This window comes from Oculina patagonica, chromosome 8, assembly GCF_052425735.1.
Source record: "Oculina patagonica isolate OP01 chromosome 8, crgOcupat, whole genome shotgun sequence".
NCBI classification, from domain to species: domain Eukaryota; kingdom Metazoa; phylum Cnidaria; class Anthozoa; order Scleractinia; family Oculinidae; genus Oculina; species Oculina patagonica.
Window position 1 is genome coordinate 3,353,501 of NC_135765.1, and position 25,713 is coordinate 3,379,213.

At 40.3% G+C, this 25,713-nt stretch overlaps 3 protein-coding genes across 4 annotated transcripts in view; all 3 read right to left on the minus strand.

Annotated features, from left to right (window-relative positions):
* LOC144664106 (uncharacterized) overlaps positions 1-7,752 on the minus strand; it is a 24,972-nt gene extending 17,220 nt beyond the window's left edge. The window contains exons 1-8 of the mRNA XM_078525234.1: positions 7,720-7,752; positions 6,766-7,137; positions 6,065-6,202; positions 4,773-4,950; positions 3,553-3,761; positions 2,952-3,057; positions 1,308-1,383; positions 552-666 (exon numbers count right to left, since the gene is read on the minus strand). Coding sequence (XP_078381360.1) covers positions 552-666; positions 1,308-1,383; positions 2,952-3,057; positions 3,553-3,761; positions 4,773-4,950; positions 6,065-6,202; positions 6,766-7,137; positions 7,720-7,752 — 1,227 coding nt within the window. The remainder of the gene's footprint in view (positions 1-551; positions 667-1,307; positions 1,384-2,951; positions 3,058-3,552; positions 3,762-4,772; positions 4,951-6,064; positions 6,203-6,765; positions 7,138-7,719) is intronic.
* On the minus strand, positions 7,720-19,443 carry LOC144663427 (NACHT domain- and WD repeat-containing protein 1-like). Of its 2 annotated transcripts, XM_078524370.1 has the most exons (13): positions 19,403-19,443; positions 17,926-18,140; positions 16,690-16,859; positions 16,074-16,158; positions 15,235-15,316; positions 14,839-14,889; positions 14,049-14,104; positions 13,722-13,824; positions 13,441-13,584; positions 12,810-12,969; positions 12,095-12,249; positions 11,376-11,546; positions 7,720-7,830 (listed from the first exon to the last, which is right to left on the minus strand). In XM_078524370.1, the coding sequence occupies exons 2-13, from the start codon at positions 18,047-18,049 to the stop codon at positions 7,827-7,829; spliced, it is 1,305 nt and encodes a 434-aa protein (XP_078380496.1). In that variant the 5' UTR covers positions 18,050-18,140; positions 19,403-19,443; the 3' UTR covers positions 7,720-7,826. The 2 variants fall into 2 exon arrangements, with proteins under 2 accessions (XP_078380496.1, XP_078380497.1); XM_078524371.1 differs by lacking the exon at positions 19,403-19,443 and having other exon boundaries at positions 17,926-18,145.
* A 1,456-nt stretch (positions 19,444-20,899) lies between these two features.
* LOC144663367 (uncharacterized) overlaps positions 20,900-25,713 on the minus strand; it is a 62,952-nt gene continuing 58,138 nt past the window's right edge. Inside the window, exons 35-38 of the mRNA XM_078524282.1 lie at positions 24,583-24,760; positions 23,449-23,532; positions 22,672-22,758; positions 20,900-22,209 (exon numbers count right to left, since the gene is read on the minus strand). Of these exons, the coding sequence (XP_078380408.1) occupies positions 22,076-22,209; positions 22,672-22,758; positions 23,449-23,532; positions 24,583-24,760 (483 nt within the window). The 3' untranslated portion in view covers positions 20,900-22,075. The remainder of the gene's footprint in view (positions 22,210-22,671; positions 22,759-23,448; positions 23,533-24,582; positions 24,761-25,713) is intronic.

The window sequence follows — 25,713 nt, forward strand, 5'->3', positions numbered from 1 at the left end:
AGGTAGACCAACTGGTCCTAAGGCTTCTCAAGGGATCAACGATTGATTCATTTATACATATCTACAAACTACACAGAAATATGTCCACGCCCGTACAACCCACGATACTCTGTCGAAAGGCTAACGCAAAGTAAACCATTTCAATCTAAATGGCAGTCAAAAGGTCTTTAACGCAGAGATAGTCCCTTAATGTCTTCTTCATTTTCTTCTAAACCTCCCGCCTCGGATAGCTACGCTAACTGAGGAAGGTGAAAGACATCGTATATCATATGATTGTTCTTTTGCTCGCGAATTTTACCAGTGATCTTCTTATTCAGTATTCACTTCCATACATGGTTGTTTCCTTTATACTCGGCACATTCTGGGTGCTCTCTCGCGACATGCTGAATATTTCATTTTTCACAAAGTTTTTTTTTATTGACTTAAAGCATTCTATTCTTGTCACTGTTTTCTCCGTTGCTTACTTACTTAACTTTCCTGCATTTCAAATAGCAAATACGACGATTTAGGAAGAGGCTTTTATTGGAATAAAAAGTACTGGTAGCACTTACTTCTTTGAAAGGTATACAGCAAACTGATTCTATGAACAGCTGCCATCTCTCCGCGCCAATCAGAGCCGAGGGTAACTCTGTAAGCTTCCTCATGTTGTACTGACGATCCTTGAAACTGAAAGAAATCACCATGACAACAGTTATTCTTTTTCAGCAGTACACGTGTCACTGGCCGGTTACATATCTTTTCCTGCGTTTTGTATCGGTAATAGAGCGGTTTTCATGATCACTTGAGTGTTGAGTGGCGCCAGCGCTTTAATAAACCGGTTTGTCTTCTCACAATATGTTTTATCTGCTTTCAAATTGTTACATTTTCGATTTTGATTGGCTTTATAACATAAATAAAATTGACTTTATTTTACAAGGGTTGGACTTAATAGTCTTGCGACTAACAAACCTTTGGTCCTCGGTTTCCCGATCGAATTGGAATTTGGAAGTGTTGGTTTTGTGGAGGGAGTAAAACCGTATAACCCAGAGAAAAACCCTAGCAGCTAAGACGAGAACCAACAACAAACTATACCCACATACCTACCCACATATGACGCCGGGACCGGAAATCGAATCCAGGTCACATTGGTGAGGGCCGAGCGCTCTCACCATTGTGCTATCCCTGTTCCCCCAAAATACAGCGTTACAGCTTCAATGACAGTGATTGTGGAGGTTTATATAAGTCCAACGATAACAGCATGTATATTATTTTTTTTGACAACAACCGTATTGGTATTTGCTAAATTGATCGGCAACTACTTTGATTACCTTATATCGTTTGAGGATGTCTGGTTCAACACTAGAGGCTGAGATGCTACTTTGCGATCTGCTGTTCTCGATAAACCTAAAAATGAGAAAAAGCTATCATTATTACGTGACTGATAATATCGGTCAAATAAATTTAGCAAAACGGTAAAAAGACGTTCTTTTAGCTACTAATTGTGGATGGAATCCGCTTAAGTATTGAAACTGCCAGAGATGAGAGGGTTTTCGTATGAAACAGTTATTTTGATGGAAGAAGGTAGCATAGCCAAGACACCCCTTGAATGGAACACACCAAGAGAAAAGGCAGGCGAAGGGGAAGGAGGCCCATGCAGACATAAAAGGGAAATCGTTTGGCCTTGCTAAAAGACAAAAATGTGACGTTGCATTGGCTTCCGCCAAGAAAACAACCCAAAACAGGATCAGATGGAAAACAATGGTAATGAGCTTATGTTCCATAAGAAACAAAGAAGTTTAAAAGGGAAGAAGAGATATTTTAATTATTAGATGAATTACAGACTGCGCTTTAAGATACCGACCAATAGATCACTTTGAACTAAAGCGATAGCGAGCGTTTATGGGATAATTTGGGTGGGCACATTAAAATACATGGAGGAACCGGGAACGGAACGCTGACAGGAAAAGTGAATGGTGCACAAATTAAAGGTAGACAACATTTCTAGTGTTTGAAAATTTTCACAAATTAGCACTTAGGTTAATTGCGGGCCCAAGAGAGGCCCGCAACCCTAATCTTGACAGTGACCAGCGGATTGCGTATTACGCGTGCGCGCCACGTTTATAAAGGCTATCTGCAAACCGGAAGTTGAAAATTTTGTTCTTCCACTAAGAACGATCGGAACGCAAAAAATGTGTCAATGACGATAGTTTGTCGTAAGACCGGAAGAGAAAAATCTCTTCTCCAAGAACGATAAGAATGCGAAAAATGAGTCAATCTCTCAACAGTTTGTCACATAAGATCTACGCTTCTGTCACATGGAAGATTGCAAACATTACAATTTGTAGACGTTGTTTTATAGGTGTTGGCAAAGCGAATGATTCCAGCAACGGTTATTCTCGAGGAATTCGTTATATATAACACTGACAACATAGCGAGTTTATCAACCGAGGAAAATCACATCTCAATTCACACCACGTGCTCGACTACACTTCACAATCAACTGTCAATCAAAAAAAAACTCTGACTTGTTCGCGGCCGGTTCGCGGCTATTTTGCGTGACGCGTTGCTCGGAATAATTGTCTTTAATTTTGTCCAGTGATTTTTCATTAATCGCGCCACGTTAACAAAAGGCAAGCACAACATAGCGAGTTTACCGACTGAGAAAAAACACATCTCAGTTCACACCGGGTGCTCGATTACACTTCACAAAACTGTGTAATCAAAAACATAGATTGGTTCGCTGCAATAGGAAATGATAAAACATGCATTCCTTGCGTGACGCGTTACTCGGAATACCATTGTCTTTTGTCCATTTTATCATTCATTTATCGACACTGCTATCTAACATTACGCACTCTTGTACCAGTACCTTTCAGTTCTAAGTGCGTCAAGGCCCGCACTTTCTAACCTGTGGTTACCACTAGTAAGTAGATACTTTTGGCCCCAGGCTACGCTTTTTTTTGATAACGTACCATCTTTTCCAACGTACGGTATCGCTTGTCCTGCCCATCGACCGATGAAATATTCAGCAATGGCGGAGTGACGAGCCTTGCGAACTTCAGGATCAGAAACAAACCTCTGAAAATGTTAACGTTGATATCAGCGATGCCTTGAAAAGATTGTAAATCGTTTTAGTCATAAAACGCTCTTATTGCATTGCTCCTCGAGGGTCATTTTTTTCAACAAGAACGCAGGTAAGTTACGGAAAGGGTTCTGCTTCAGTTATTCAACTGTATAACGTAGCTTTGAATGATGGCAACCATTTTACAAAACGTTTTATGAGAATTATGAATATCATCTGGTGTGAAGCTTATTGGATCTCCAAAGAAAGGCGTCCAAATGTTGGCTTGTTCATCAAAATTACGGCGCTTTTACAACTTAATAGTCTTGTGTTAGAAGATAATTTAAAACTTCTGATCAAGTTATAGTAATTAAGCGTTTTTAAAAATTAAATTCGAATACTGATATTCGGCCCGAGTAAGCGGCACACCTCCCCGGCTCGCGCGCAAGAAAGCCTCGTATAACTATAATGGTTACGCGAACAAAAACTAGCCATTTACAACTGGAGGATACCTCCTCTGCAGCTTCTCTAAACTGCCTGTGATACCATGACAACACTGGTGTGCCTCCCTTAAGTCCTCTCTCCACAAGGTACGTTCCCAGGTCTGTCTGAATGCGGACCCACAGTAACGGAGGCAGCCGCCTCACTGGTGGAACCCACCACTCGTACACGTCATTTAAAACCTCATCGTCACATGACAGGATATCTTCAAGCTCATTGGCTGCATAGTATAAAGAGAGTGTTAATCAAATATCGATAGACAGGGCCCGCAGAATGGAGACAAAAAAGCAAATTAAGAGACGAAAATAAGGTGATAAACGAGTACGGAAAATAAGCACACCAAATTAACGGCCAGTTGATAGGGCGTTGATAAATAACAAGAAGAAAGACTTAGAATAAGAGTAAATTGGGTAGAAGAAAGAGAACCAATACGAAATACATAAACAAACAGAAAAGCAGCAGGCAGACTTAAGTAAAAGTCTTGAGCTAAACGAATGAACAAAGAAACTTACAATAAATAGGCGCAGTTGAAAAGGCAGATTCAGAGGATAGATGAACAGATAAAGAAATGCATACCTTATTATAGGAAGTTAACGCTCCCGTAAATTTAAGTCTTGGAAATTAACGTGACTAAAATAAACCTCAATTTGACGGAGGGGAAATTTCTTTTAAATAAAGGAATAAACGCGAGGGAACGGCAAATTTTCAGTATGCAGAAAACTAACGCAATTTTTGATGTCTCTAAAGATATTTTAGCTGCTGTACCGCTCTTCTGGAAGCAAGAATAGACTGGAAATATTGCAGATGACATATCTTTAAGGCTTTTACATTGTAAAAGCCCGAAAAATGGTGTACAGAAAAAAGAAAGTTTTTTGTTTCCTAGTTTCTATCAGTGTGTTCGGACAGTATCCAGTATTTGGAATAAAATTAAGGTCTTGGAAATTATCGCTGCACCTAAATAATGACGTGGAAGTTAACGCTCACAAAAATAACGCGACTTAAATTGACACGACTTTTGAGAATTCGCATTAATTTCATGGAGCGTTAATTTACTATAATAAGGTTAAACAAAGAGACAGACAGTAGATAAAAATGACAATGACAGCGACACAAACCAAGAGACAGACGATATACAAGTACACCAAAACTGAAGAGTGGGAATTATGGACTTTTTACCGATAAAATCTGAAAAAAACAACAACAAAAAGAAAATCAGTAGTTAGGACAGTACCTGTCAATCCAAATTTGGCAACGGTGAGGTATCCCAGGGCGTGATTGACTAACATGTTGCCATGGATACGGACAAGCCTGTCAAACATATCGTCAATGAGGCTCCTGACAGTCCTGGACAAAGTGACTTCATCATCTGGGGTAAAGGATGTCCATGTACAAGATGTCTCAAAAGCAATCTGAGGAATATAAAAATGTCTCCTCTGAGTTAGAGTGGGGGGTTTACCTGAATTTGAATGAAGTTTTTAGAGGTTTAAAGAAGGGATTGAAAAAAGAAAAAAATGGAAACACCACCAGACAGTTGACCCCCACGCAAGAGCACTCCAGGTTGTCAGGGAACTGTCTGGTGTTCGTCTACCTATTTTTTAACTTCAAATTCTAATTTTAAAATCACATTAAATGTTCAATATTTCTTATTTCTCAAAATTGTACTAATCCTTTCAGAAAAACTATCTCCTCCCAAGCATCCTCAAAAATCACCCAAAAAGTTACAAAACACTGCAAAACATAGATATGTGTAATGAGTTGAGGGTTTTTAGTTTCCTTGAAACGCGAACGAGATATTTCCGTTAACCCCATGTAACTGTGTAAAGCGGTGAAAAAACGGCCTTCAGGTAAATCCCCCGCCTTAACCTGCGGTCACGCCCTCTATCCCTGCATCTCATTCCTACATGTCATTCCTCCTCCCTTTCAAAAAAGACGCCTGATCACCAGGTCTCTTTGAAAGAGAGACAGAGGGAAAGAAAAGGATTAAGTAAGCTACGCATTGGACTACCTGGTATCGTGAAATACATTTTCATCATCATCAGCCAAAACTGTAACATTTCATTTCTACAAGAACGCAGGTAAAAGTAACGGAAGGGCGAACTTCCAATAGGGTAAAATTGCAACCACTTCGTATAGTAGCAACTACAACACAGGTGTGGATCAAAATAAACATTTCTGTTCGCATTATGTTGTCCAATACTGACAACGATCCAAAGTTAGAATAAAAAATCGCCGTGGGAACACGAATTCCTTGAAAATATCCTTGTTGATGTCCCCGATTGGTGCCCGATACAATTTTCCGATTGTCTTTTTACAATTGCTTATTCATGTTACTTAACAAGGACTCCACCAAAAACCGCGGGCCCACTCCATTCTTGGAGATACTCGCCGACCAATCTCGTCCCAAAGCGTACGTAACCCTTAACCAGCGACACAAGGGAAATATAGGCTCTGTTAACAATGTTGCTCCCTCACTGACTCAACAAAGAACAAGTCATCATAGTTTTAATCGATTTTCGATCAAACCTTTAGAAATAATGGATAAGGGCATTCGTTAAACCCATCCAAGACTTCTAACATCTGTGAGGCTGTTAAACTTCTGTTGCTGAGTTTTAACCAAGATTCAAGGAGATGTTTGCCATCTTGAGCCGTCATCTTAGTAACCTAGAAAAAAAAGCAGAATCCCAGGGAAGAGGATGATCCTCAAGTCCATTGCTAGTAAAATCATTACTACAACAGTGTTAGGGCATTCAGATTATAACAGCCAGGGGTTTTGTGCTGACAGGTTCTGCCCCTTAATCCTCTCCTGACAGGGTGCTCGTCAATGTTTAGGTCCCAGTTTCTCCTAACATTCTTATAGGTGAGTCTAGTACCCTAAATTAAAGAGTCTTTACATCAACAATTTGACGACATCTTTATTTTCCAACGTAAAAGAACGAGGAGAAACAGCGCTTTCCCAGCGCTTAACGATCGAAGAAAAACTGATACTGACGAGAAAATAGAGGGCTGTGAACAGTCAACCACTGCTAGAGAGTACGTTATGTCATCAGTACGTGTAAATGGTTAATTAAGGCACGTGCACGTGAACGTTCAACCATATGCATTTGCTGACGTCATAGCAAAAGCCACAAGAACCTGAATGTTGATCCAGCCGGGAATGTAACTCAGATATCCGGCCCTGCAACTAGCCCACCTAAATAACTGCACTAACGAGACGACGTACTGACCTCAACAAATGCTTTGTCGGATAAAGACAGCCGCAGCTTATTTAAGCATCCTCCTTCTTCAGGCAAAGTGGACACGACAATCTTGACATTGGAAGGCAACTCAAATGGAAGCCATTCTAAATTACGACCATTGTCTTCATCAGTCAACTGATCCAACGAGTCTAGGAACAGAATCAGCGGCTGGCTTTTGGAAGCGAGCTTCAGAGCATCTAGAAACTGTTTGCAAAGAGTCTTGAAGTCGTTAGCGACTTCGCTGGGATCTTCATTGTATATTCGTCTTATTTGGATGCACAGAGATCTGAGAAGAGGCCGAGCGGCTGTCGAGTCCATGCTGGTACCAAGGAAACGATAGAGTATCACGGCACCTGTAGACTACAATTGACAGGGAAAAGATCTAAACGTGTGCACGGGATTTAAAAGAATTGAAACGAAAGAACTGGAAAAGGGAGGGGGGGGGGGCAGTTCCGGGGATGCTGTGTGCTCGAGGTATTGCGTTTGAAATTAAAGAACTAAACTTCATGATCCCTACCAAGCATTGGTGCAATGCTGCCCCGACCCGAAATCCATTCTGATCCATCGAGTTTGTTACGATTTTAAGAAGTTGAAGAACATACCTCCAACACGATACCAAATGGTTGAGACATTTGAGAAGACGTTAAATCACAAATACATGGGGTTTTTAATTATATCATTTTAACCCTCCGCGCCCCACCCATTTAATGTTGTTGTCAGAAACATTGAAGGAGTTTTGATATGAAAGCTACATTGAAAGGGGAAAATGTTGATAAAACCTTGGCGAGAGAGAACTTCTAACTCACGCGTAAAACCGCTTATATTTAAAAAGTGTTGTAGTTTACAGAAACTCTTGCAGAGCAATAGTCTACAAATGACAGCGAGGAATCTATTAGGATTAGAATTGAGGATGGTAGATAATGGCGAGGATTAATACATTACCGATGACACAGCGTTAGCGATGCCTTTCGCCATGATGCTTGTTTTTCCTGAGCCGGAGGGACCGTGAACTGCTAGCGGATGGGACGAGTCGCTCGTCAAATATGAACTCATCTGCAGATTTAAATGTTATCTTGGGTTTACTTTTGTACCAGCCTTCAAACTTTCTTCATTGTAAATCTCGTTATGCAATTACTGGGACTAGCACTAACTAGGACCAAATCAAAGCTAAGTTGTAGTATTGTTCAAGTTGAAATGCTCATTGTATTATACTCCGGAGACGAATTTATTCAAACAACGGATGTTTATGAGATTGTTTTTGCCTTTCGCCGATCATGAATTGAGATTGGGTGAATTGCTGTAATTAATGCTGGGCTCGGTTTGCTGGGAAACCACAATGGATTAATCCGGCTATTGGCAAGTGCTTCAGCAAATCCAAGCTGCGCAGTAAAACTGACCTGATCACAAAATTTGATTAAGAATTGATAGTGCAATCGTATAAGCGCTAAAAGAGCTAAATCTAAGAGCACCAAAAGCACCCTTGGGATTAAGGGCCCATATTTTTTGTCCTCCAGTGTGACTGGTTCTTGTTTTCCATGCAAGCCTACCCGGCTACAGTAATGGATTCACAAAGAGGCTTGGTAATATAAGTTGAGGTCTCCTGATCTTAGCTTATAGATTAGTAAAAAATAATCTGTAATCAGAATGAAGTAAACCCAGGGGGGGGGGGGGTGTCTCTAAGGAAAATGTTGGTTCAATCATCACTGCCAGTATGACGTCACGCTTCGCATGAGTGATATTAAAGATGGCGGGCAAGCGTCAATCGAGAAACGAGTCAAGAATGTGGCATTTTACTCCGTTACCTTCCTTCATTTACTCAAGTCATTAATGCAGTGATGTTAGCGAATGCAACCGTCTCTCTTCTGCTATTTTTTGGTAGATCAGACGTTATATTCATTTTTTTAAATCAACAGAAACACCTTCGCAAAGTGTAGAATGATCGATGAAATCTGTAAACAGGTCGAGCTTTCGAGGGTCCTTGCACAGCGAATTTAATTTTTATTGTAACAGAAATAGGAGGTTTGGCACAGGATACACGGTTCTTGATGTACGTGCAGTATCAGACTTTCAGCATTTGTGGATCTTCATGTCTTTCCCCTTAAAGGTGAAAATCGGAGCAATCAAGAGCAAAAAGGCGCTACACGGTAATTCCAGTTGGTCACCCATCCATGTATTAACCTCGCCCGACAGGACTTAACTTCAGCCAGGTCGGATGGAGCCTGCGCTTTCATTGGGTATCATAGAAAAACAACACAGAATAACTTTACTCAAGTCTTTATTAATCGGTAATTTTTTACTATTTGTCTCGCGGCAACGAATTTGAACTCATGTCTATTTCGCACAACACGTTTTTCCTCGTTCAAACCACAATGAAAGCGCTTGCTCAATTCAAGCTGGCCAAAGTTAAGGCTTGCCGAGCGGGGTTAACACTTGGATGGGTGCCCGACTCGAAATACCCCGTGTTGTAAGCTTTTCTTTTTCTTTATTTTTTTTCAGGAGGTATGCCATTAATGAAATTTAAGAGTCGTAACGGCAAGGAAAGCCACAAAATACAACAGCACTGCACAGATACCAACAGTAGTACATTATAATAAGCCAATGAATGCGAATAAAAATATATGGAAAAAGAATTCTACATGAGATCGCGAAGCAGCGATCGGCGTTGTTGACATGTTCTGGATAAAAATTATACCTTTGCACTCGAACGGAAAGACATGAAGTTTGGCTAACTCAAGCGACACGGAAGGCCCCGGAGATTAAACGTTAATATTCAAGGAGTAAAACCTCCTATTATGAAGCGGATTTGAGAAAAATGTTTGGGTGAAAAGGTGGATGTTTTTGATGGACTTCGCTTGACCCGAAAGCAAAATGGCGGTCCCGCCTATTGTCCCGTTCAAGAGTTAAAAATAATAACCAAATTACAGGATAACGGGCGCTAAAAAACAGAAACAGATCATACACACAGAAAGTTAAGGCATCAAACCTAACTTCTGGGAAAGAATTAGCGAACAATAGCGATATAAGCACTAATGATAAGCCTTTCTGGACCTCTGCTGTGGCGTACTCGCGATTTAATCCTGCTCATCTGACCAAACCGAGGGAATCGCTCGCGCGTTGCCATGTGACGTCATACTGGCAGTGATGAGTCGGTCACGAATAAACAACTGGAAACAATAGAGTCACCTTCCCCCCCCCCCCTGAGTAAACCACAAAATACTGCTGGTCTTTAAAAGTTTGTTTTAGAGTAAATTTTTGTGGTTACCAAGGTAACCATAATGTTACTACCTGTGTAAGTAAGTAAGACTTTCCGAAGCACGAAGTAAGAACGAGAGCGTACCGAAAGGGCACGATGATTCCTCAAGTTCTCTAGGTAGCTTTTTACGATTACAATACTATTCTTTAGAAGGATATATGAGTTACGGTGATGAATTGTTAGGATTAAGTTAAATATGAGGATTCCGAATAAAAAAAGCCACTTTCAAAATCATTATGGCGCTTTCGAACTGTCCACGATCGACAATCGACTGCTTTGATGAACCGCTGGCCGAACGTAGTTGGAACATGATGCTTGGCACGTGCATATAAGCGAACGTAGTTGGAAAATGATGATTGCCACGTGCATATGGCCGAACGTAGTTGGAACATGATGCTTGGCACGTGCATATGGGCGAACGTAGTTGGAATATGTTGATTGTCACGTCCATGTGGCCGAACGTAGTTGGAACATGATGCTTGGCACGAGGATATTGCTTCGAAGTAATATTTTCCGAAGCACGAAGGAAAGAACGAAATCGTACCTGAAACGGCACAAGGATTTACCTAATAACTTCTGCCCATGCATAAAACTCTTTCCCGTACTGCCCTTTATACAATATCGTTTCTTCAGGAACGATGGCTAAAAAAGTTACCAAAAATTTATTCTTTTGTCCGATCGCTACAAATTTTGGTAGAATGCGTGACAAGGTTATTACCCAATCCCCCCGCAAATTTGAATGTGACCTACACGACAAGAAGGAAGTAATAATAGAATGTCTATTGATCTTGATCGTCAACTGCGAAATACAACCGATGAATCGATCGAAATCGAGGTAAGAGTTGTGTACTACGTACAGTACGAACGCACATGGTCTGAAATGTAGTGAAATGTTATTTATATTTATATTGCTTGGAATCAATATCTGAATTTATCTCTGAGTATAAGGAAATCGTTATATTTCGCAGAAAAGGGTCAACCCGTTGCCTTTAATATGTTTCCCCCCTTATTAGGACCAGAGGTAAACCAAAAACACATTTAGACCCGCCAACATCAATATTTGTTATTTGTTTTGCAAGAGAGCCTACGACAACTACGTTCACCAAAAATCTCTCAGAAAATCTTTAACATATTTTTGTCTGATTTCTTGTAAAATAATTGATGAAGGCGGGAGTGGGGGTAATTACTTTCATCATTACTACACTATGAAACATTCCAGAACCATTTTAGCTATTCACTATTTCCTCAGTTCGACTAAGTGTGTTAAAATATCGGTAACCACATGACCTCTTAGAGGGCTGTTATTTCTAATAATGTTTGCGACAAAAAAACAATCATTTTATACCTGTTCCAGAATTTCTTTCTTTCCAATAACTTGTTCAGCTTTTTCCCGGCAAAAGACAGCATAGCATGGCTTTTGACCTCCTCAAACAAGACGTCATCAGCCACGTGACTTCCCTTGATGGCTTCAGTCATGGTGTTAACCATTAGACTACAGAAATGATCTCCAAACTCTCTGTGGTGTTAAAAGAATAAAGCATCGTTTGAAAAAAAACAAGGCGAAAATGAAACCGAACAGACCATCTAGCATGGCTATTGGTAAGAATATAAAAAAAAAACTGGCGAAGTTTTGAAAATCATAATCGGAAAGCGATTTCCAGTCGATACCATTAATTGCTCCCGTTACATTTAGTGCAATGCCAACCTAGGTCGCAAAAGTCTCGTGGTTTCTCTCGTGCCTAGTTCCTAGGCCTCTATTTTCGTCGCGGTCAACTCGTTTTGGGTCACGTGGTCCGAGTGAAAAAGTGATACCGGATACGTCACCGAAACGAGTAGTGACGTCAGTAATACCGTGAAGGCCTGGAAAAAACCCGTACAGGAGCTAGGCAAGTTTCTCTCGAGACGCGGCACGAAGACTACAAATGAGAAACTAACATTAGGTCTATTAGCTGATCCACTGAAGAGAGACTTTGTCCAGCCCAAGACCTTTGCTTAAAAATGAAGAGTACGGTCATATAAAGACGCAGCGAAAATTACAGAAGAGGATGCCTCTAGAAAACTTACCTAAGGTAGTCCGCGTGTTGTTCCAATGTTATACCCGGTCCCCAGGTGACCGTAAAATCTTTTATATTTGAAGGATGCAGAACACCGGGAACTGTCTCGTTCTTTAGTTTATTGAGGAAATTCTGGGCTTCGATATCAATACTACCATCACTATACTGAAAACAGTACACAAAAGACGGCTTCAGTTACGCACAAGTTAAAATTACAAAAACAACTCGATCCCATCCGACAGACTTCCGAAGATTGCCAATGCCTGCGATCTTTTCTTGTTTAGGAACGAAATGCCTTGTCAAGCAGACATGGATTGCCAGATGACGAACGGCAGTGTGGTAGCTTTCGTAAGCTTATTATTCTACTAGCGTATTCTCTAGTGTAAGAGGTTGCTACTGTTTTGGGGGCTAGAGGTATTGTTCCTGTTGTTTATTCTACTGTTTACTCGAAGGGTAGCAAGTCATTTATGTGAGTCTTTATGATTTAAATGAAACAACTAGATGGGTATTTAAAATGTCTTGATGTACGACCGAATTCTCGAACTAACATCATAAAAGACTGAAATGTATGATAGTCTGAAAAGAACTGACATCTTGATCAGCTTGGGGCTGAAAGCAACCACAGAAAGACCAGAAAGTGTTGTAAAAAGAATGCAAATTTGATTAGTCAGCTAATAAGTGCCTGATTTTTTGGAAAGCTTGGAAACACTGCAAGTTTTTCTTACCCTTTTGTCAATGAATTTTCCAGCAATCTTGTCTTGATATTTGTTTTCTAAATCAACGATTTTCCTCCTGTAAAAGAATGTCTTTTGATCGCGGTTGTCCATGTACAGCAATCCTCGATGGACTTCCTCTTCAGTAACAGAAACTATGTACCACTTGGCTCTGAAGAAAAAAACATTCATTGATAAAATAATGTCATCCCCGAAGCTAATAACAAAATACACATAGAGCCGGCCGGGAGATCGTACAAGTGCCAATCGGCTCCAATCGACTAAACTTCGTAAAATTGACCGAACCGAAGCATAAGCAAATATCATTGTCCAATCGGAAATAGAACAAGCGCTGTCGCGAACACACGGGAAGTTGCCACGTAAGCGAGTCGGTACCCATTGGGGTACATTATGTTACTAAGCAACCATTCTGCGGGTTTAGTGAATTTGTAATTTGGCGCGAAAAATGGCAGCCAACAAAACAAAAGAGTGGCGAACTGGGGATTGAAACCCGGACTCTGCAAGTTAAGAAGTTGAACTCCTAAATTATGTGGCTTATCATGTGCTTATGCAACACATTTCTATCTTTTCCAGGCTGACTCAAGGAATCCCTAGGGTAGTTTATTTTGTTAATTTTTTTCACCTTTCTTTGTCTTTTAAGCAGCGCGATGCTTTCCTCAGAGTCATTTGTAACTTCTCAAAGATGTCCCACCATTTGCCCTGCGGGGCCTGAGTGCTAGGCTTCAACATATATAAGGGAGGGACAAGATTTGTGTTCAAATCAAACCTGAAAATTAAATACCGATTAGGAAATAGATTATTAAGTCTAGTAATAATTCATAAATTAGATTTAATCAAATAAGTGGATTGTTATCGAGGTCTCAATACAAAAAGAATCCTACACGTAAGAAAAGTATTCGTTACCAATCGCTGAGCAGGTTCACATCCGGGTCATTGTCCTTTTTAGCTTGATCCATAAGTTGTTCAAATTCACTCGCCTCGATGCGCGCTGGGAAGGGTCGAAATCCTGCAAATTAAAATAAAGAGTGTTTTTGTAATTCCTATCGTAAGCATTTTTGACCAGTATACAACCGTTTTAGTAACTGGTCAATGTTGAAAACGACATGGAACGTGCGTTGGGGAAGAGCGGTATTTACCTTTTAAATTATTTTTTTTTAAATTTTGTTCCCACCGCAGTGGCTGGAGCAATCGTCAAAAAATACATTTTATGACTCGATTGAGTGCTCTCACCATATTTATCGCATAAGAACACGATGTAGTTGATTCCTTGCGACTCTTTTTGACATCTGAAAAAGAGAAACAAAAGTCAAACTGATTACTTGGGTTTTGTTTTATAAAAAGTAAAAATTTTCAACAAAACAGGCGTAGACATGCAAATTCCTTTTTTTTTGCGTAAATGTAACGATTAAATGCTGGCTACGTTTAGCATTTGGGGAGGCGCGGTGACCTAATGGTTAGCGCGCTGGACTTCGGATCGAGCGGTCCGGTTTCGAGCTCAGGCCAGGCATAAGATACTTAACTCTCATAGTGCCGCTCTCCAACCCGGGTGTATAAATGGGTACCGGCAAAATAATGCTGGGTGGTAACCTGCGATGGAATAGCATTCTCTATTTTCCAATTGCCCATAATGCACTTTGTTTGCCCCCCAAATTTTGCATAAACTATTGTTTTGGAAATATGCAGTCCTCCCAAGAGAATTTGAAAACAATAGTTTATGCAAAATTTGGGGGGCAAACAAAGTGTATTATGGGCAATTGGAAAATAGAGAATTCTATCCAGAGAGGAGTAGAAATATTCTAGTCGCTTGATGTTACGGAAACCGGGATAAGCTCTGGCCTGATGGGCCACAAGGCTTGAACGCAAACCTAACTTACTTGCGTTTAGCATCGAGCCGATGCCAAAGGTTGCTACCATTCGCGTTTAGCCATAATTTTCTAAGAAACACTTATTGGGTTCATGACCTACTCGTAATGTATCCTTTCTAATCATTATCCATTTTTATTGAAATGACATTGCTTACCTGGCTATTTCGGCCATACAAATTATGGACGTCATGTGATCAGACGAAGATCTGCAAGCAAGGAAAAGTTACAGTTTTAAAAAATTAATTTCCATAAGGAATTTTCTTGCATCACATTGAATGAAATGTGCAAAGATCGAGGGAGAAACAGAACGCTAGGTTGGGGCGCGGGGCCTCTATTTCACTGAGAAGCCTGGTGAGACTAGAATGCTCTTGCGTCCCTTCCCAAAACGGAACCCAGGCCTATCCGAAGTATCATTCGTTTTTGGCCTCTTTTGAGGTCAACTGCCCTTGGACGAAGCAAGGTTTTACGCTAAGTTTCATCACAATTAATTACCTATTTTTGGTTAATGTATTAGGAAAACTTTTAAAAAAATAAATGTGGAGTATACTTACTCCTCCCTTATTCCCCAGCGCATCTCCGATGGAGCAAACTCAAATCCATATTTTCTTCCAAACAGCTTTAGGTACGGGTAAACTGATAAAGAAGGAAAGTCTCATTAAAAACTTAATTAAAGATTTTCCGAATCTTATTTTATAATCGGAAATGGGACGAGAACGCCAAAAGTTGTGACGTCATCCTCATCCTATATGGGGGTAGAGAGGGGGCAAAAGTGCTCACTCAATTCACTAGACGACGGGAATGCGGTTAAAAGAAGAAGCCAGGAGAAGCACCAAGTTTAAAGGCACTGCTTAAACAGTGTACTATCTCAAAATTGATAAATTTGTTCTCAAGACTATTGAGAAGGAAGTTTTGCATATGAACAATATGCGCGTTTCACTCGCAACAATATAGCCACAACGAGGGCAGATCACCTGTGAGCATTGTAACTAAAATAACTTTAGAACTAGCTATAGCAGAAACAACAAAAACACGCTTAGACCACTGAACTGTCGACTCGTGTGCCACTAAAATAAAAGTTCTGTCATCTTCAGTTGAATGATTTACAAAGCACAGAAAGTTAATTAATAACTAGTGGGTGCTATGGGTTCCAGTGTTGTAACAGTTGACTAGTTTTTCAATTCACACATTTTCACGTTCTGTTGTTACTATTTGTGTTAATTAGCATTTTTTGTCTACTTATTATTCAACTTTCTGTGCTTTGTAAATCATTCAACTGAAGATGACAGAAGTTCTGTCGAAACAGGTCTTACAAACTTAAAAAATTTGTCGTTTTCCTTAATCCTTTATCAAGACCTTTTAAAATAAAAGCAAATTAAATTGAAAAGGCTACCATCTGCAATCAGCAAGTTCCTCTCTTGGGCCGTGTCAGTGAAGGTGGAGCTGATGAACACGCGGATAATCCGAACATCGGAAGCCTGGAAACCACGAAGAAAAAATGTAATAAGTCAAAAGTCCGTAATTCCACTTCTGAACAAGTTTATATCTTGCTTCGTTGAAAACACCTTTTGATAGCATTTTTTTTGGAAGTATTGAGTTACCTTATTGCGACACATCACGATTTGATCTTATCATTTTATACCTCTGTCTCACTGGCGAGAGTGGTTTGGCCATTTTGAGCTCTATGACCGGTTCAAAGAAACTCTTTCAAATTAAAATTTTCGAACCAATCAGAGCATAGATGCTATTTTTTTGGCCAATCAGCAGCAAACTCCAACGCCAATCATGGCTTACTGCACGCCACTTTTCCCGCGCTTGCCACAGGCTGCATCGTTTTGCTTGGTTCTCATTTGTTTATACTGGACTTGCCGCCCTCGCCGTAAGTGGCGGGAAAAAGAAGTAACTCTTTCCCTTTATCGTTTTGTGTGTTGAGAGTCTGCAATGCTGTGAGATAAGAGACTTAAACATTGATGAATATTCCGCCAGATGGGAAGAGTAAGTTGACTCACCTTGGTATTTAGCGTCTTTCCACTCAAAAGTCCATCCACCATTTTCTTCTCAAGTGGAAAAGGTTCAAAGTTCAGCAAGTTTTTCTCAAGAAGTTCTTTCCACTTGCCGCGTTCATGTCTTGGTTCCGCCCATAGATTTTCAACGGTTAGCTTTTTCTCCCCTAAAGCAGCTGAGAAAACAAAGTTATTTAAATAATTCGACCAATACCTGAACTTTATTGTTCAGTGACATAAAAATCAAAACCAATTTTTAAACATAATTATAAAGAATTGAAAGACTGTGTTACGAGTCCAAGAGCGTCGACGTTGGAGGCTAGCTAGGTGCTTTACCTTTCAAACTGGGGAAGTCTTCCGAGTTTAAATAAAAAAGACCAAAAAGGGCCCTGGACTCCAGGTAGGCAAGGGACGCAAGTGATCATTCATTGAACACACAGTGAGTGTTAGTTATTGACCAGCGGCATTGTTGTTAATTAACACTGATACGACCAGGATACGACATAGTGAGTGAATAGTGAATACTTTATTTACCCTCGGATTGTAGACATACTTTTTTTGAACAAGAAAAAGTGCCTAAAATCTGCCAGGTGTACGACAATTAATGACAGGAGCACCCAACAGACCGTTTCGGTGAATACCTGTTCGAAAGACCTATAATCGCCTACGATTTTCGGATTAAAGTGTGATGAAAAACTGGACATTTCTGGCTAGTTTAACTCAAACTTTCGTGACATGGACAAAGCAAGGCCTGTTGTTTTCGGAGAGAGAAAAAAAGTCGTTTTGGGTACGAAAAAAGGCCAGCTACGATTTTCGAGAAGGCAATAGTGGCTTGTAATTTCGGGTAATCATATTTCGTTCCCTAAAATTTTCTTGAAGCTAAGTCTGAAAGTTCAGCTAGCGTATCCGAAAAGATACGCTTTTCTTAGCGTTTGAAAAGGATGCTTTAAAACGCACAAAAAGGACACTTATAACGTAAAAACGGTTTCCGACACCTATAGTAAAATTATCTCGTTGGGTGCCCCTGTAATGACTAAAAGCGGCATTTTCACACTCTTGAATTTGGCAAGCAACGTAGAAGCCTTAGCAAGTGGGAGGCCCAATTACGTTATTAGCGATACCCGGGGGACTCATTAACCTTTTCGGAAATTTACTTATGCTCTAAATTGCCATATATCGACAATAATACCATAGCTGGATACCAGGAAAATATACATTTGACAAAATTGCGAGTGAACAAACCTGGAATTGAGCTTTGTTTTGCTAAAGCTACCGCTGCCCTGAGCTTGCTGCGCGCAGGCTTGAGTTGTTTCTTGTCCTTGTTTGTCTTTCCTTGAGAAGTTGCCTTAGACGCACCAGACCCCATGCTTGCCTTATATGGCAAGTCTACTCGCCGCTAGCCTGACAACTTCGATGTTCCATCATAAAGACCTGAGTGTTACTGCATTTTTTCAGTGCTGGGGAATAACAAAATGGAATAATTAAAACTGAGAGTGACGGCAACTGGTATTTGGACTGTGAACAAAAATTAACGTAGAATTTTAATTAGAATTTTAGATTTTTTAATTGTATTACGAAGCCAAAATTCAAAACAAAAATTAACGTTAAATTTTACATTTTATTTGAATTTTTCAGCTGTACTGTCAAGACATTGTTACCAAATCAATTTATCGCATCAGGTATCTTATTTTACAGGGTTATGCTGTTTCTGAGATTATTATTTGTAGCAGCGTTATCCAGTTGCTAAAAATTGTTTAGTGTGCAAAAGTAACGGTGTGGACGTGACGCTAGAGTCGTTGCGTGACTAGCCTGTGAGCAGTTGTCTTGATCTTGCGCATCTTCGGGGACAGTGGTGTGTGAGCCGACGCGAGTTTTGGCGAGCAACAAGAAACGTTTCTTGTTTTTCGTTGCTCCTGTTTCTCATCGTAACTCACACACTGCCTCCAACGAGAGCCTGCTCGAAAGCTACTTCGTGACTCGGCCTAATTCCCACTTGGAGAAAGAACAAATAATCAAACCGTAGATTGCTTTCTTTTATTTTTCGATGACTTGCTGTAATCTGCATACAGAATTCACTTCTATCGATGACTAAAAGCCTTGGTTGTTAGGACTTTAACTGGGCAGTATATTTTTTTATCATGCAAGAATTTTTGTCACGAAACATCACTTGACGTAATGTAATTAGCTGTAATTGATCTAAAAAATGTATGCGTTGAATTATGCTTTTTATTATGACGAGAATTTATGTTCTAACGAGCTGCTGGGGGCTGTAAGAAAGAGTTATGTGATGAATATATACATAGATTTTTCTAAAAACTGCGTTAGGTTTCGGCATCACGACTAGCACCAAACAAGTTAAATAAATAGAAGCATGTAAACAGTCACGTACAGTCAATGATAAGACAATTAGCTGCATCGAATGTGGGTTATATTCTGAAGCGTTTGGTGTATTTTCGTTTAATTAACAGAATATATGCTCAAAGACTTGTATTTTCTGTGATCAATGCGGATTCTTATAATATATTTTTCTTCTAGTTGCTATGCAAACCGAGGTCAACATTGAATGATAAAGACGAATGCAAATTACTGAATTATTCAGCGACCGTTTGTTAGCTAATGAAGTAACTAACTGTATGTGATTTATAAAATAAAACGAACATTTAAGCCTTTAAGTATCTTCTAAGGTCGTTTTTGATAATTATTTTTAAGTAAATCATACCTTGATATTAAAGACCCTTAAGTGCCTCGAGGTTGTTCATGTGATAGGTGGAACAAAGTAACGTTGCGTGACATCATGCTCATGCGAGTAAATTAGCATGTTAAATAAAATTCTCAAGAAAGATTTGCTTTGCAAAAGCGGCGAGATTGTTTCTCGTGCTGGCCTCTCCTGGCTAATGATTTAATGGTGAAATTCGTTGAAATAGGTAGCTTAGGTACCCGGGGGGAGGAGGGGGGGCTTAGGTAGCGAATTATGTTTCTTTTCTCATTCTCGTCCCCAGAGGCCGCGATCCTTTTGGTCCTGACCAGAAGGATCGCGGCCTCTGGGGACGGGAATGCCTTTTCATTAATTGCTCTTTTACGGGTAAAACAGGGTCAGGGTTAGTGTAAATACACAACGAACTTACTACTTCCAGGCGGCTGTCTGTTTGAAAAGAAAAAAAAAACCGCAAGATGTTCGGTCATTTTTACTTTGCCTTGAACTGTTCATTGATGCATCAAGAGAGAAGTTTTTTGGAAGTTTTTACGATTACCCCACGAACCGACGAGTCCTGGGAGCGAACGCATTTGCGTTTCCCCGGGCGGCACGGATGCTTCTGTCCAAATGCGGGCATGCACCACCTAGCCCACTCCTTCGAGAGCCGCATGCAAAGTTTGCCTGCAAGGTCGCCAAGACCGACCAGACCATCCAGTGCCTATTTTGCGCTTATCTCAAGCAAGATCGCGGCTTTTTGGCCCATTTTGTCCCAAAACAACACAACATTGCGTTTCCTTGGCAGACACTGCTGCCTACGACCAATACGCATATGCGCCATCTTTAGCCCATCCCTTCGAACAGCCACATGTTAAGTTTGTGCCGCTGTAAATTACTATTATTATTTTATTTGTTATTTAATAATCCCCATGCCTTTAAAAAAAGTTCTCCGTTTCTTACATTTACTTAATTTTCGTTTGGTAGACAGATTTATATTTAAGAGGTTCTTGAGGGTGTTTCGTCTCCCCGTTAATTTGCTCTCAACATCCTCTTCGAACAAGTAAAATCTTTTGAAATCTAACTTGAAGAAATGCAGTTGAACTACACCTGAAAATCGTAGTCAGTGTTTCAATTCCAATCCAAAAAAATATCTTTTCCTATGCTACTACTGCAGGCCAGATTAATTAACAATTAATTAATTAAACACCAGCCATCTTATCTTCTATCCTAATATTTGAAAATACTCTAGAGATCCTGATAACGCAGTAAACTTTCACCCAGTTGCTCTTTGTAGTGCACAGACTAAAAGTGATCTCTACTTTTTGTCAAAGTAAGTCAAGTGGACGAGCATGTAAGCTCGCGCGAAACTGCAGTATCAAAAATCTCCGCCACTGCGCTGCGCGTCGCGTTCTCATCGCGCGAGATCATGGATTTTTTTCCGCGCACTGTCGTGCTCGACTAACCGTGAGTAAAAGGAGGGTTGTCTTGATGGCGAAGTCAAATAAAATAAACTGAGTAGAGAAACCAGAATTTTTTTTTTATTGAGCCGTATGATGAAACGCATTGCCTTTAAACAGAAGCATCAGTAACAGTGCTTGTTGTGAATCATTTATACAGACGAGCCAGTCATTACTTGCAGCAGAAGTTCATAATCCTAGACTTCTACGCAATGTGAACTTCTGGTTGCACTAAGTATAAAAAAATGCAAAATAATCTGTTAACTAAAATATGTCCGATAATAGGTTTTACGGATCCAACATATCATACGTTTTAAATATAAAATATAAATACTATGGTACATCATACCAAGACAAAAAGCATATACATATATATATACTTCTCGTGAAAACTTTGCACACCTCTCTCTTGACATAAAACATTACATGTTAGCTAAACAATGTCATTATTCGTGTTGCAATGATTAAATTCAAAGATTAAAATTGCCTTAACACAAAAATAAGAAAACTGATTTAAACTAGATGAAAACTAAAGACTTGTAGCTCGCAAGGTCAAAATATCAATTGTGCTTACTGAACTTTACACATTTTTAATGTTAGTTCAAAAATCCGGTCGTACATCAATACAATATCCCTAGTTGACGATTTTCTTAATTCATATTACCTGCTTGCTTGGAAATGAATCGCTTATGTAAGAAGAAACTATATTTTGATCACTAAGGGAACAATTCCCTTTCTTCCATAAAAACGCGATAATTAACCATTCAAAAATGATGAAAAAATGGTTTGTGAAAATTTCTCAACTTCCTTAACCCCCAAGCAACCGAAAGGAGGAAAATTCAGGAGCCGTAAGAGTTACTGCCTTTCCTTTTCTTCAAGTGTGGATAAGGCAGATGTCAGAAAATGCGCCATCTCTTGACAACATATAATTATCAATTAATCGTATCAATAACAAAATTCGAGGTTAGGAAGTCTTTGAAAATCTTTTTTTCTGTGAAAAAGACAAAGTTAAATTCCATTGGTTGTACAAACAGTGGGAACAAAACCGTCACTTGTGAAGATGCGTGCTGTATTTTATTTCTGGTGAAATTGAAATGGCCAAGAAACAGGAGCGTTTATGAAGAAAGAACCTATTTGAATGCGCGTGATTGACGCGCGAATGGTGCAGGTGTCCAATTACAGGTACCCAATTTGAAGTTGCTCAAATTGAATACCTCTTATTGGACACCCACGTGATCTGCATTTACATCCACTGTAGAATTCGCAGAAACGTCCACTGGTCCCCTACAGCAACGTATGATCGACTGCTCCCCGGTATCGTTACCGATGCAACCGCTGACACCCTATAAGGACATGTCATTTGACCCAGCTGTAGTCCTGTGTTTAGGAAACAAACTTAAAATTAGTAAATGCTTGCTGTTAGATAAAAAAGGTTTGTTTCAAAACTAAACAAATAACTTTAAGCAAGGCTACACGGGAGGCCGGGAGGCAAGCTTCTCTCAGTTATTACTTTATTGATTTAAAATTGACTAGGACTCAGAGATGCACAACTCGTATGTCCAGTTTTACGAAACTCTTTGTTCCTGCTGATCGCCTATTTATTCGGCTCCAGACCACCAACTTGCAGACCGCGCATAAAGAAACAAAGACGCGACAAAATAAGGCAAAGTTTTATTTTTAATTATCCTCTTATCTGATGTGAGGGCCCCCTGTGCGCTTCCTCGTTAAAAAAATGAGTACTGAAAATGAGTGTTTTACATCAAGCTGGCTAAGAGTAAATTGGACGCCGAGTTATTGAAAATAGCAATAGGAAAAGCATGAAAAATTGCAAAGCCATACCTGTGTTCATATCTAGTACTTTTAACGATTTATCGTCAGATCCACTAACTATATAATCTTGGCCATCCATACGGAAACTGTCGATAGCTACAACAATGTAAAAATGGTAAACATTAAAAATGATACCTTATTATAGGAAAATAACGAAGCATTTTAACAACGCGAACAAAATTTACACGTAATAAAATTAACGCGAATTTAAGAAAATTTCTGGTTAGTTGCTTATAGTAAATGTGTTAACATAAATAAAATTGACGCGAATTTTTGAAATTCGCGTTAATAACATGTATCGTTAATTTCCTCTAATAAGGTAAAACGAAAAACTGTAAAAAGTTTTTTAAATCACTTTGGTGACCCTAAAGACACCACTCTCGCAGTGTCTATTTTCAACCAGTAGTATAAACGGGTAAATTAATAAAATTACAGAATTTAGAAAGAAAGCCACATCAGTATCAGTACTGTTTGTTGGTTTTTCAGGTGGATGGAAACCGGTGTACCCGAACAAAAACCCACGGAGCAAGGAGAGAATCAACAACAAACTCAACTCACGTTTGACGCCAGATCCAATAAACGAACTCGGGCCACATTTGGTGCGACTGGGAAGGGGGGGGGGGGTGGTGTGGTGTTGGGGGTGCGGTTGCTAGCGCTCTCACCACTCCCCAGTCCATACCCGGCCGGGCTCATGTTTCCATATTTATAGGTAATCGTTTGGGGTTTTTCCTCAATTTGAAGAGATACTTCACGTCATGTGACACGACAATTGTGAAAAAATCTAACCGTTTATTATTCCTGACTGTGGTTTGAATTGGAACAGTAGTTTCCCTGATTCTAGGTCACACACACAGATCTCACGCTCAAGTCCTGCGAAAAGCAAAATAATAAAAATAATACAAATGGATACCTGTGACATTCACTTTTAGCATTAGAGCACATTTCTTAGAGCACTTATCTCCTGGTTTATAAAATTTGCACAACATGCACTAACCAGTGCGTGCGAATGCCGAGCCGGTTTTAAGCGCCCAGAATAGCATTCTCGTCCCCAGAGGCCACGATCCTTCTGGTCTGCACCAGGGATCGATCAGTCTGGCGCAGACCAGAAGGATCGAGAATGAAGAAACAGTGGCCGCCAAAAGGCACACAGCGGTCAAACGCAAAGATTGACGTCACATCCGGTCTTTGCCGCCTCGAACTTTTGACTCGAAAGTGGGCAAACTTTTGCAAGAAATTGTTAAAGAAATAGTACGGTGAAAGAACAGTTCAAGCTGGGACACTCAGTGGAGATGAATTATCAAATTTCCAATCCATAAGCGGCGTATAAACCTTAACTTTCCAGGGACGGCGTTAACTTTTGGCTTTAAAGCAAAAGTTTACGGAAAATTTAAGACTTTGTATGGAAAATTTTGGCGGCAATTGCACAGTAACTGCGCACGCGCGCTGCGTTTGACCGCTGTGTGGCCAAAAGGTTAGTACGCTGGATTCTTGGCCGAGCGATCCTGGTTCGAGCCCTGGCCAGGATCACTGTTTTTTTTTAACGCACTTAACTTTCACAGCTCCTCTCTCCTCTCTGGCGAGTGCTGGGGGTGATCCTACGACGGAATAGCATCCCTTCCATGGAGGAGTAGAAAACCCTAGTCGTCACTCACTTAGTCGAGTTCAAACGCAAACTCTACCCTTTTTCTTTTTTGCTGGAACGGTTTCCCGAATGAACCTCGCCGTAAAGATACTATTCCTACGCATTTTCAATAGTTTACAGCATTTTTTAACTTGGTAGTGCCACTACGTATATATACCACTGGTTATATTGCTCCGATTATTGCTCTCTGGTTATATTGCTCCGACTGTATATACGAAGCTAAGGCAAACACATGCAATGGTGTGGGTGTCTGCAAAAAGTTGACTCGATGTACTTACCGATGATGCATTTGGTGCAGCTTACATCAAGGCAAAACTGTTCTATCTTATATTTGCCGGGGTTGATACTCTGTAAAACGTTACCAGTCTTCATGCACAGGACGACTACAGTAGTGCTGTCGTCTTCCCAATCTCTTCGAACAGCACAAAGCTTGGAGCCATCCTGTGTGAAGTAAAGCTGAGGAAGGAAAAAAAGACTTTACCAAACTGGTAAACAATCAAGGATGGTTCCTAGTCCAGTCCCTGAACTCTCTCTTCCACGCGCCCTTTATAGGAGTTGAACCCAGGCGCGGGAAGAGAGAGTCCAGGATAACTTGCATGCGCATTCTCAGAACGAACCAATCAGAAGCGAGGAGTGTGGCGTCACTTGCTTGGGACGCGCGCGCAAGGTTAAACCTGGCTCGCTCACATGACGAATTCAACTACGCGACCGAGCGCGCGAATAAATGGAAGAAAAAAACTGTGCTCAATTGCATCCAAAACCAATTCAATAAACAGCTACACAAAACTAGGAATAGTATACGGATAACGATTTTTGTTTTGGTCGTTAGCTTTTAGCAGACACTGACTGCAAAGCTAGGCTTTTTAAGGTTATTCCAGTGATCCTGCTTTAGTACACGGTCGCGTAGTTGAACTCGTCATCTGTGCGCGCGCGTTTTCAAAAGGGCTGCCAAATATGTTTTTTTCCCCAATTTTGGGGGAAAAATTGGCGCATGCGCATGCAAGTTATCCTGGACTCTCTCTTCGCGCGCCTGCGTTCAGCCCCTATAAAAAGCGCACGGAAGAGAGAGTTTAGGGACTGGACTAGGATGGTTCCCTGATCATAGAAAAAAAAACAGCTAAAAAGAAGAGAAGGAAGCCTCCACTCATGGACAAAATATAGCCTAAACTGACAAAAGGTTTAAAAAGACTGACGTAGTTTTGTAAAAGAATTTTATTGGATCGTCAGCCATCTTGAGTTTGGATCCACGAGCCAAACTAAAGAGGAACGCTTGCTTACAGGCTCGCGTGCGATCTCTCTCTCCGCGCTGAAAGCTTTGAGTCAGAAAGCGGAGAAAAGAGATTGACAAATCCTTGCTTCTAGCCAGGTAAAGTCTCCCATGCAGTTTTTTTACCCGCAATCATCAAGGA

Bases quoted from the DNA above. Each gene is read 5' to 3' on its own strand.
- LOC144663427 (XM_078524370.1), bottom strand. From the start codon at position 18,049: ATGGGGTCTGGTGCGTCTAAGGCAACTTCTCAAGGAAAGACAAACAAG. The intron at 16,159-16,689 runs GTGAGTCAACTT...CGTGGTTTCCAG, and splicing joins GAAAGACGCTAAATACCAAG to GCTTCCGATGTTCGGATTAT. The intron at 13,585-13,721 runs GTAACGAATACT...TTTAATTTTCAG, and splicing joins GTGAACCTGCTCAGCGATTG to GTTTGATTTGAACACAAATC.